The 12,551-nt window shown below is 39.1% G+C and overlaps 1 protein-coding gene across 4 annotated transcripts in view; it reads left to right on the top strand.

Moving 5' to 3' along the window:
* Positions 1-20: 20 nt before the first annotated feature.
* LOC306857678 (myocardin-related transcription factor A-like) overlaps positions 21-12,551 on the top strand; it is a 39,965-nt gene continuing 27,434 nt past the window's right edge. For all 4 annotated transcript variants that reach the window (XM_079397724.1, XM_079397722.1, XM_079397723.1 and 1 more), the window contains exons 1-3: positions 21-154; positions 890-961; positions 9,319-9,517. In XM_079397724.1, coding sequence (XP_079253850.1) covers positions 9,394-9,517 — 124 coding nt within the window. In that variant the 5' untranslated portion in view covers positions 21-154; positions 890-961; positions 9,319-9,393. The remainder of the gene's footprint in view (positions 155-889; positions 962-9,318; positions 9,518-12,551) is intronic.

Here is a 12,551-nt window from a genome sequence, read left to right as displayed (position 1 = left end):
TATTTTCCGGAAGTGCTGCCGCGGCCGTGTTGACTGGCTTCACATCACTCTGCGGCTGAACAGCAGAGAGTAGCCGGATGCCTTAGTACAGTTTTTTGAGTTCATGAACACCTTTGTAAAGCTGAACGGTTGTTGCGTTTCACTTTGCGACTCGGTAAGTCGTTAAAATCAAACAAGTTCGCATGTGAGCCCCCCCCCCTCCCTTAACGATGAAAGTTTAAAAATAGTAAGAGATGGTATGTGACAATTCTCTTGCATTGTTGCTCAGCGCACATTTCACTTGATCCACTAGTGTCTGTCACTACATACATGCAGCTGTCGCGACGAGGATCTGGCCCGCTGTATCTGGCCTGTTTAGTCTCGTTTAACGTGATGATTTTTGCAAATGTATGAGCTTCATAGCAGCACAAGCTTCTCGTTTCCTGCCATGTCGCATCAGCGATGAATGTGCAACAACAAGAGATAATACGTGTGTCGTGGTTTGTTTATTTTCTAAGACAAATCACTGTCATAATGCTGTATGATTATACTGCTTGTACTGGAATATATGAAGCATTTGATAGCTAGTGCTGGGACACACCTACTAATCAACAACATGCGGATCTGTCCCTTTTCCTCTTGATGGACACAGACTAGCTATCAAGGGACCTATTATATATTAATAAAATCTGGCCTGTTTAGGTCAGTTCTTCTATCTGCATGCTCATGAACTGGTATAAAAGAGGCATTTCTGATTATTACATAAGCATCTGCATTGACTGCTGCTATGCCAACATGTATCTGTAACTCATGGCGTAATTTAGATGCCTGACTTATTGAGATATTGTACAATGATTATGTATTTGTCTATACAAAGTTTCATTACAAATGCCGATCCTCTCTTTCACAGGGCCTTCAAGATGCTCTCAAACTGTGAGTGGAAATGAGGCTGAAATCTGTTACTGTGGATCTCATATTTAAGGTATTGTGCAGTTTAATATTGATTTGATTAAGAAGTCATCTGTACTAGCATGACAAATTCATAATTTCTGACCTACTCCAGAAGGCCGTGCCTATCCATATTATGTTATTCTGCCTGGTTCATGGGGTATGAGGTTACCTGCATCATTTGCCAATTTCTCAGGTGAAGGTTTATGTGTTTTTAGCATTATTTTTGTGGCTGATGGTTAAAGGCAGGCGTGGACCTGCACAATGAGGAATGTCAGAGAGCTTTATGTCTTTCCCCTTGTCAGTGTACTAGACCTGAACACTGCATGTCTGAACACTGTTTCCCCTGTAAAGTTGGAATGTTCTTGCAAGATAATCCCTTTCTTAGAAATATAAGGAATAGTGTGCAGCCAGTCTGTCGTTGCTACAAAATACACTCCAGCATCGTGATCGGGACCCACACATCAATCTCAACAGTCTTATATCACCTTGAAGGGTTCATTTAGTGATGATGACCTGCTGACTGTACATTATTATGCTAGTTGTATAGCTGCTCGTCTAATAAATGCATACAATAACGTAAAGTTATTTTATCTTTCTTGTATATTCATTTATAGATTCTGTAAATAAAAATAGTTTGCAATGCTTATATAAAGCATTGGTTCTCAACCATTTATGCTCCAAGTGTGACAAAGCTGCTTGTTTTTCAACTTTTTTTGAATGATTTTGATATGTTAAACAAACCACTTGTTTTATTGTATTAATTTTGTGATTGTTATTTATTTAAAAAAAATTCAGTTTACATCTTGCATTGCTATGTTAAAGGGGTCATATGACGTTGCTAAAAAGAATAGTATTTGGTGTATTGCGATGTGTTTATGCGGTTTAAGGTTTAAAAAAAACACATTATTTTCCACATACAGGTACATCTCAAAGAATTAGAATATTGTGAAAAAGTTCAAAAAGTGAAACTTTCATATATTTTAGATTCATTACATGTAAAGTAAAACATTTCAAAAGTTTATTTTTATTTTATTTTTTGGATACAGCTCATGAAAGTCAAAAATCAGTATCTCCAAAATACTAGAATATTTACATTTGAGTTTCAATTAATGACCATCCCTACAGTATAAATACCGGGTATCTCTTGTTCTTTGAAACCACAATAATGGAGAAGACTGCTGACTTGGCAATGATCCAGAAGGCGAACATTGACGCCCTCCACAAAGCGGGTAAGTCACAGAGGGTCATTACTGAAAGGTGTGGCTGTTTACAGAGTGCTGTATCAAAGCATATTAAATGCAAAGTTGACTGGAAGGAAGAATTTGGGTAGGAAAAGGTGCACAAGCAACAGGGATGACCACAAGCTTGAGAATACAGTCAAGCAAAGCTGATTTGTGAGAGCTTCACAAGGAGTGGACTGAAGCTGGAGTCAGTGCATCAAGAGTCACCACGCTCAGACGTCTTCAGGAAAAGGGCTACCAAGCCACTTCTTAACCAGAGACAACGTCAGAAGCGTCTTACCTGGGCTGTGGAGAAAAAGAACTGGACTGTTGCTCAGTGGTCCAAAGTCCTCTTTTCAGATGAAAGTAAATTTAGCATTTTATTTGGAAATGAAGGTCCCAGATTCTGGAGGAAGATTGGAGAGGCACAGAATCCATGTTCCTTGAAGTCCAGTGTGAAGTTTCCACAGTCAGTGATGATTTGGGCTGCCATGTCATCTGCTGGTGTTGGTCCACTGTGTTTTCTGAAGTCCACAGTCAACGCAGCCATCTACCAGGAAATTTTAGAGCACTTCATGCTTCCTTCTGCTGACGAGCTCTATGGAGATGCGGATTTCATTTTCCAGCAGGACTTGGCACCTGCCCACACTGCCAAAAGTACCAAAAGCTGGTTCAATGACCATGGTCTTACTGTGCTTGATTGGCCAGCAAACTCGCCTGACCTGAACCCCATAGAGAATCTATGAGGTATTGCCAAGAGGAAGATGAGAGACACCAGACCCAACAATGCAGATGACCTGAAGGCTGCTATCAAATCAACCTGGGCTTCCATTACACCTGAGCAGTGCCACAGGCTGATTGCCTCCATGCCACGCCGCATTGGTGCAGTAATTCATGCAAAAGGAGGCCCAGCCAAGTATTGAGTGCATAGAAATGAACATACTTTTCAGAAGCCTGATATTTCTGTTTAAAATATCCTTTTTTTTATTGATCTTATGTAATTTTCAAATTTTCTGAGACACTGAATTTTGGGTTTTCATTATCTGTAAGCCATAATCATCAAAATTTCAAGAAATAAAGGCTTGAAATATTTCACTCTGTGTAATGAATCTATATAATATATGGGTTTCACTTTCTGAAATGAGTGACAAAAACATATTGACCTTTTTCATGATATTCTAATTTTTTTAGATGTACCTGTACTGTACATTATTATTGCTCCTCTATGGTCCGCCTTTCTGAAACGCGCCAATTTTTACAAAGCTCATCATTCTGAGAAGCGAGGTGTGCTCTGATTGGCCAGCTATCCAGTGCATTGTGATTGGCCGAATACCTCAAGTGTGAGACGGAAATGTTACGCCCCTCACCGTATTGTGATGCTGTGTACCAGCGCGATGACACAAAAACAATAAAACCCATTATAAACGAGGAATTTGTTGCATCCAGTGGGGATATAATTACTGATTATAATGACTTATTCTGTCTTTAAACATTATCATGTCTACATTTGTGATCGGAGAAACGACAAACAACAAGCACTACTCTACACTGCTCAAAAATCGCATTTGAATCGTCAGTGGTTTACTGGCTGTGAGTCAGAAGCACCAGACTGTCCTTGCAAAGTTGGAATTGCCCCACTTTATAGAAGCAGCCTTTGTGCACAGCTGGCAGGCTACTCGCAGGTTCAGGAAATAGTCCTCCGTAAAATGCACTCCACACACACTAATTTTTGGGTTGAACTGTTCTGGTACAGTGTTGTAAATGCAACTTAACCACTGATTACTTGTTGTGTCCTCTTTTGGAAGCCCAAACAAAGTACTTTCACTTTCACAATGAAACACAGCGTCTCCAGGACATGGCGCCGGCGGCAGCAACAATACTACAGCGAGAATAATAGTTACCCACACCGTGACGTAGACATGTGGGGGCGTGTTTGAATGAGCCGTTTTAGGTGGGCGTGGTCGAGTCTCAACTTTTATAAAGAATATCTCTTTGGTTTTGAGACTTTAGTCTTTGCAACTTCAGGGATCTTATCTATGCACAAACAGCTTGTAACACTCCAAAGTGAAAGGAAAACTTGAAATCGCATCATATGACCCCTTTAAATGGAGTTAAATTATTTTAATATATTAATAATAATTTATTCATTTTAAATATTTTTTTGTCATCCTGTTACCCCCTTGGAAGTTTGCTGATGCCCACTGGTATTTATCAATTTATGCTATCCATAAAATTAAAACTTAACTGCTATATTGTTACTACTATGTTGCACAGTGTCGCCAATTAGCTGTTCTGATTTGCATTGGAATGAGAAGAGAGAAGGCATAGAGTGATTCAAAAGCAGAACCAGCATGTTTCCATGAGTAACTGTGAAATATACAGTTTCGCATCGTCATAAACAATAGTTTATCTCTTAGTTCAGAATCAAGTGTTCTAGAGAGCCATGTGATAAGCCAGCCAGGTTTTTAATATTAACACGTGTTATTGATTTGTTTTCATAGCTGGCAGGATACACTGTACTGTAATTTAATACTACTTCTCAAAGAAAAGGGCACAACTTGCCATGGGTTTTGAAACTCTGCTGTAATGGTTAGGCGTACAGCAATAGGAAAACTTTTAAATAGTCCCAAAAGGCTTGTCAATTATTAGGTAACTGCTTAAAAGAAAACAATTTCTTCTTTCCACCCCACCCCACCTCTCATCTCTTGGGACGGGAGGGTGGGATTGGCGTATCGATAGACTCTGGATGCTGATGAGATCATAATGAAGAATGCATTAGCTAAGAGGATGGACAACACTTACTCGAAGCAATAACTCAGTTATACAGTTACAAGTCATTGATTTGGTTGCTCTTTAAGAACAGCATTCTGGAACACTCCTTTTATAGATTGGACTACAAGATGGCGCCGCTGATGGCAGCTATTGTGCGTTGCTCTCCAGTGTTGGTACTGTTTTTGTTTGTTTTTTCCTGTTTTTTTTGTTTTTCAAATAAGATCAGTTTTACTAGGGATGACTTGCTGAACATTCGGCAGAACACGCTACAAAATCGTTTACCGGATTTTGATTTTTCGGACGTTTTGCTGGACATTGTTGTTGGCGGAGCCATAGCTCTGGTCAAACGCTACAGGAGGCGCAGGCAGGGAAAGAGAGCTGGCGCGCTTGTGAAGCTCAGACAGCGTGGATTTCAAACGGCGTTGCCTAGCATCCATCTGGCGAATCTCCACTCTTTACCCAACAAAACGGACAAACTCCTGCTCTCCTGGACAAAAAGGACTTTTCTAACTCTGCTGCCCTGTGTTTCACAGAAACCTGGCTAAATGGCGACATGCCTGTGTTAAGATCTGTTAAAAGATGGACTAATGAAACAGAGCGGGACTTACAAGCCTGTTTCTCTCTCACTGATTGGTCTGTTTTTGAAGCCGTTGCCATCGATCTGGACGAGCTCACAGAGACTGTAACATCTTATATCAGTTTCTGTGAGGATATGTGCATTCCTAACAGGACTCATCTAATCTACAACAATGACAAACCATGGTTCACTGCAAAACTCAGACAGCTCCGTCATGCTTACAGAAAGGGGGATAAAGTCTTGTACAAACAGGCCAAATACACACTGGAAATGGGAGATCAGAGTGGCAAAGAGGAATTATTCTGACAAGCTAAGGAAAAAATTATCTTCCAGTGATCCTGCTTCAGTGTGGAAAGGCATGAAGGATATCACCATCCCCCAGCACTCTGCAGAATCAACAACTAGCAGACGACTTGAACAAGTTTTATTGTCGTTTTGAAAAAAACACCCCACACTCGCCCTGAACACCTCTCCACACAACCATTAACACCTCCAGCAACCCTCCTCTTCCCCACACCTACAATTCAAATCAGCGAAGAAGATGTGTGCCAGGTCTTCAGAAAGAACAAAAGAAGGAAAGCACCAGACCAGACGGTGTGTCACCAGCCTGTCTGAAATCCTGTGCTGACCAGCTGGCCCCCATCTTCACACAGATCTTCAATAGATCACTGGAGCTGTGTGAAGTCCCCTCATGCTTCAAACGCTCCACCGTCATCCCCGTCCCAAAGAAACCCAAAATTACTGGACTTAATGACTACAGACCTGTGGCTCTAACGTCTGTAGCCATGAAATCATTTGAAAGACTGGTTTTGATTTATCTGAAGGACATCACTGGTCCCTTACTGGACCCCCTGCAGTTTGCCTACAGAGCAAACATGTCTGTGGATGATGCAGTCAGCATAGGACTGCACTTCATCCTGCAGCATCTGGACAGACCTGGGACTTATGTGAGGATCCTGTTTGTGGACTTCAGCTCTGCTTTTAACACCATCATCACGGAAACCCTTCAGAATTAACTAACCCAGCTCTCCGTCCCCACCTCTGTCTGTAAGTGGATCAACAGCTTCCTGACAGACAGACAGCAGTTAGTAAAGCTTGGCAAATTCACATCCGGCACTCGTACCATCAGCACTGGAGCTCCTCAGGGCTGCGTACTCTCCCCACTGCTCTTCTCCCTGTACACCAACGACTGCACCTCTAAAGCTCCTGAAGTTTGCAGACGACACCACACTGATCGGCCTCATCCAGGACAGTTACGAATCTGCTTACAGACAGGAGGTTAAGGAGCTGGCTGTCTGGTGCAGTCTTAACAACCTGGAGCTTAATACGCTCAAAACTGTGGAGATGATCATGGACTTCAGGAGAAACCCCCTCTGCTCTCCCCCCACTCACCATCATGAACAGCACTGTGACTGCAGTGGAGTCATTCAGATTCCTGGGCACCACCATCTCTCAGGACCTGAAGTGGGATATTCCCATAGACTCCATTGTCAGAAAGGCCCAGCAGAGGTTGTACTTTCTTCGCCAGCTGAGGAAGTTCAATCTGCCACAGGAGCTGCTGAAACAGTTCTACTCCGCCATCATTGAATCCATCCTCTGCACTTCAATAACTGTCAGCTACCAAATCTGACCTCAGAAGACTATGGAGGGTAGTCCGGACTGCTGAGCGAATCATTGGTACAACCCTCCCCACTCTCCAAGAACTGTACTACTGTATTCAGAGTGAGCAGGGCTGGTAAAATCACTCTGGACCCCTCACATCCAGCACACTCCCTCTTTGAACTGTTACCGTCTGGTCTACGCTACTGAGCACCAGAACGACCAGCCACAGGAACAGTTTCTTCCCTCAGGCAATCCATCTCATGAACACTCAACAATAAACGTGGAACACACAATTATAATACATTATCCATTCACCACACTCACTTATTTTATTTTTATTTTCGCATTTCTAATTTGCACATACTTGACCTGTACATACATAGTTGTCTATATTATATATTGTGTTTTTGCTGCTTCGTGCATTGCCTATTTGGATATTTGTATATTATTCTTTTATTACCTGTGTCCTGTCCTGTTGCTGTCTTTCTGTTGCACTGTGAGGCTTCTGTCACTACAACAAATTCCTTGTATGTGTAAACATACTTGGCCAATAAAGCTCATTCTGATTCTCATTCTGATTATATTCAGATCTATTCCCAATAAATCAGTTCACCCAAAAATTCTGTTAACATTTTCTCACCCTCATGTCGTTCCAAAACTGTAAGATGTCGTTCCTTCTGTGGAGCATAAAAGAAGATATATTGAAGAATGTTGGCAACCGAATAGTTCTGCTTCCCATTTAATTATATAATATACGATATAGGCAAAAATACAATGGGAGTCAAAGAAAACCAAAACTGTTTGGTTACCAACATTCTTCAAAATATCTTCTATGGTAAATGGGTTAGTAAATGGTGATAGAATTTTAATTTTTGAGTGCACAGTCCCTTTAATGTCAGTAGATGTGCTACATTACCTCACAAATGGAGAGTTGTATAATGTGCATTTGTGAATGCCATCTCCACAGTTTTAATGTTCAGAATGACCATTGCCATCACTGTGCTCCTAGTCAGATGATACTTCAAGTTGTTTTTAATGTCTCGTTGGAAATTGCGTCTAATGCTCCATGTGGAGATTTTACAGCTACAGGGATTGTCCTAGACTTCTTTCCAGGGCTTATGCCAGACTTTTTCTGCTTAATGCATTCTGCCCAACTGTTGGGATAAAGAAAGAGAAGGACAATGAAAGCTAAATAAATAAAAATAAGGCTAAATTACAAAATCAGCAACATGGAGATGTGAACAGATGGGTGGATGATTCAAATTAATCCACAGTGTGTGTGTGTGTGTGTGTGTGTGTTTGTGCAATCTCCAAAATAAAAACAAAATGTTGTGAACACACTAAAGAAATATTTTGTACAATGTACTGGTTTCTCAATTTCGTTCAGTGAGTGACGACTTAAGCTTTTAATAAAAAAAATTTAAATAAAAAAAGAAGTAGTATGTACGAATCATGTGCTATACTCCAAATGTTCTAAAATCAACTGCATTTTCCTGGAATTTTTCATTAGATTCTTCTGAAATTGGATATTAAATATTTAGGTTTTATTAATACTATGCATTGCATTATACAATGGTTTACAGTTTTTCTTGTGTTTTTCATGATGAAATTATCCAAAATATTTAACAAATGAATATGCACAGGGCAGCAGATGTGTAGAACTCTGAATTATTCTCACTCACATATTAGACGGCCATACAGTTGCTCATTGTTCTGTCGAAAAAGTAGACCAGACAAAGCGTTTTCCAAAAATCTCCTAAATCACTTACTGCTGGAGGCTTTGAGTTTTCTACCTGATGTTATTTTAAATGCTTGTGTAAATCGCTGCCTCCAGTTATATTGGAAGACATTGAGTATGTGTGAGTTCCAGTGCGAGTTGCACAATACTTCATGTCTGAACTTGTAGTTTTTGTGCTTTATAAAACATGTAACACACCCAGTGGTTTCACTGGTTTAAGTTAGCGAGTTATTTAATATAGGTTAATAGGACATGCAAGGCACAATTTTTGTTTCATCACATACTGTGCTGCGTGAAACATTTTCTGAGTTTACTCAGAAAGGTCATTTATTTAGGGTGTGAAGTCTTTATTTGTTCTATTCCAAAATATAAAGATGCATGATGTCAGAAATATACCCTCAGCAAAGCCTTTGATGCCCTTTATATCTGTGTTTTGCAGTTTCTAATTCAGCCTCGTCTCTGTAATTAACCTGTCACAGGTCTGACTGCTTCACCCATCTGTCACCCTGGCAGCGCTGGAAGCCAAGCGTGGGGAGGAGCTAAGTCCTGGCAACATGGTGTCTGCCGTGGGGAGCGGCTCTGTGCCCAGTCCTCAGAGCGAGGTGGTGACCAGTGAGCTGCAGGAACTCTCTCTGCAGTCTGTACCAAGCTTACTGCCCCTGAAAGAGCGCAAGAATGGTGAGTTACGGCACACTAGTGCTAGTCCATTAGTGAAACTCCCTTTGAAAGTTATCCAAACAAATCTGTCCATTCAATATCATGTTATATATATATATATATATATATATATATATATATATATATATATATACATATGTATATATATATGTGTGTATATATATGTATATATATATATATATATATATATATATATATATATATATATATATATATATATGTGTATATATATGCATGTTTAAAAAGGTTTAGCCTACATATATAAAAGTGTATGACCACTGTTCAAAAGTTTGGGGTCAGTAAGGATTTTTTAATTCAGCTTTTGATTTATCAAAAGGGACAGTAAAGATGTTTTTCAAATAATTATATTCATCAAAGAATAAAAAAGTGTCATGGTTTCCTCTAAAATATTCATCAGCACAATTGCTCTCAACATTGATAATCAGCACCAAATCAGCATATTAGAATGAAGGATCAGGTGACACTTAAAAATGAGGTAATGGCTGTTGAATTCAGCATTTTCTTCACAGGAATAAATTACATTTTAAAATATATTAAAATAGAAAACATTTATTTTAAATTGTAATACTATTTTACAATATTCCTTTTTTACTGTACTTTATACAAATAAATGCAGATTTGGTGAGCATAAGAATTAATTATACACTTACTGACCTCAATTTTGAACATTTTACACATGGTATTTAGTTATTACCATATTCATTAGGGCTGATTTAAAATGTTCAATTAATCATGATCTTCAAAATAAAAATGTAATCAAATCAAGAGCTTGTGAATCAAATTGAATCAGCAAATATTTATTGATAATCAGCCCTAATGTTCAAATGCCATGGTGTTTACATTGTACTTGTACATCGCAAAATAAGGTGAATAGTACAATGTAATAGATTTTGCTTCTTTTCTTTGTAGAGGTAAACTGTGTTTCATTAGCCACTAGGTTACTTGAAGAATGATTTTAGAATTTAGTGGTGTGGAGTTGTAATGTTTCTCATAACAACAGGATTTACAGCCACATATGTTCTGTTGATGTATATCGGATGATTTTCTAATTAGATTTAGCACACAATAATGAAGTAATTAGATCAGTTGCAATGTTACAATTTTATATGCACAGAAGCGTACAAGTCTCTACAGTGCTAAAGCAGGAAACAAAGAGAACGTCTTACGCAGTTGCCTTTATTTCAGCTGCTCTTTGCTCTCTTTCCACTGAGAGACATTGGCTGCCGTGAAAAGGAAGGAAAGAGAGTGATGTTATTTTTTCTTTTTTGGAAACTATTTACATTGAAAATATGGAGGGTGTCCAAAACCATGAGGTTTGTAATCGGTTTAATTTGCAGTGCTGCTTTATGATTGTGTGTATGCTAAATGTGGCAATCGTGAACAAGGAAATTCATAAGCAACGTGTAGGTCGCTGATTCATTAAGTTATGTAATGCACAGTTTCTTTACATAAAGGAATGAATATTTAGGTCCTGTGGGAGTAGGGTGTCAAGGAAGTGGACATTACTGAAAGTGAAATGGCTTGTTAAATCTGTGTGACATGTAGAAATACACTTCAAAGTGTGTTTGTTCAGCTCTCTGATATACACCAGAAACTCAGTTTGACTTCAGGAAGCTTTGAGGAAAGGATGATTTAAAGAAGTGAAGATTAAACAGAGCCAGCAGGAAGATGCACAGACGCTGCAGTATGCTGTAATTTCACTCCTGACGGGTTACATTTTCATTGTGAAAAATCTGTGGGATGTTATTATGTAAGGTTTGCTGTGGTAGACAGGTGAGTGGTGGGATGTTGGTGCTTTTTTTCAGAACTGCAGGAATGCCAATAAGTTAAATTCCTGTGTAACAGCCCCTCAGAAGCTTATAGCCTGCAGTCATCACCACTTCCTTCTTCCAGTCTTCAGCCCCCCGAGCTGCACTTCGAGGGTTAGATGGTAGTAGCAGACATGTTAATGCAAGACTTTTCTCTTCTCCTGCACAAAACAGAAGTGATCGCTATAAGGTGTTTAGAAAACAATGTTGGCGTTTGGATGCATTTTATTATTAGCTAGTAAATAGGGATGCACAGACAAAAATTACCACAGAAACTGCTATTTAGCAGATCAGTTTACTGTTAACAACAAAAAGCAGCATGCATTTGAAAAGATGCAGGCAAATTCTCTTTCAAGGAAAGCCTGTTCACTCTGCAGCTATATTTGCAATGCTTCTAGAAAACTATTTCAAGAATCCAAGCCCAAGTCCAGTCTACTTGAATGGGGAATCTGAATCTGAAAATCTCACATTTAACAAAATTCGATATTAACTGTCCATTAAATGTTGCTCAAATAGCATTAAAGAAAGCTTATATTTCAGGCTGAACCAGCCAATGTGCATGTGTGGTCCTCCTTTTTTTATGGCTTTTTATTATGACTGCCAACTTTGTTTTTATATATCTTAAGTCTTAAGTCGTTTTTAAATCAGATATAATGTAAATGGCTGATATATGGACAGTAAAGAGTTCCCATTTACAGTTCATGCACACATACTAGTCTTTGCACAACAAACTCGCTGTCTATAGAGAAATATTGTGGTCAGAATTTAAATGTGAAAACAAATTAGCATTTCTTTGCATTTCCATTTCTGTTTTCAAATGGAGCAGCATTTAATACACAGAGCCGTAGTTCACTAACAAGCCATGCAATGTCACGTTCTATATCGTCTCCATTTGAAAACAGGTGATGGAGATTTATTAATAATCACAGAACTGGCTTTACTGACGAGATGCGCATGACAATCGCGTGTAATATATCGTGCAGCCCTAGTTTTCAGTCCCCAAAACGCCATATTCATGTAAACGAACAGGCAAAACGCATAAAAAGTTTCCTGTTTTTGGCTGAAAAAAACGTTGTCGTGTAAACGGCCCCTTATATTGAATTCATAAAACTAATTTTAACTAGAAAAAAAGTTTATTATAATTATTTAAAATTACTGTTTAAACTTTTAACTGTCACCTGTCCCCTCAGAGGGACGCCTAAGAT

Source organism: Barbus barbus, assembly GCF_936440315.1.
Source record: "Barbus barbus genome assembly, chromosome: 38".
In the NCBI taxonomy this organism is placed as follows: domain Eukaryota; kingdom Metazoa; phylum Chordata; class Actinopteri; order Cypriniformes; family Cyprinidae; genus Barbus; species Barbus barbus.
This window is presented reverse-complemented; position numbering and strand designations above follow the sequence as displayed.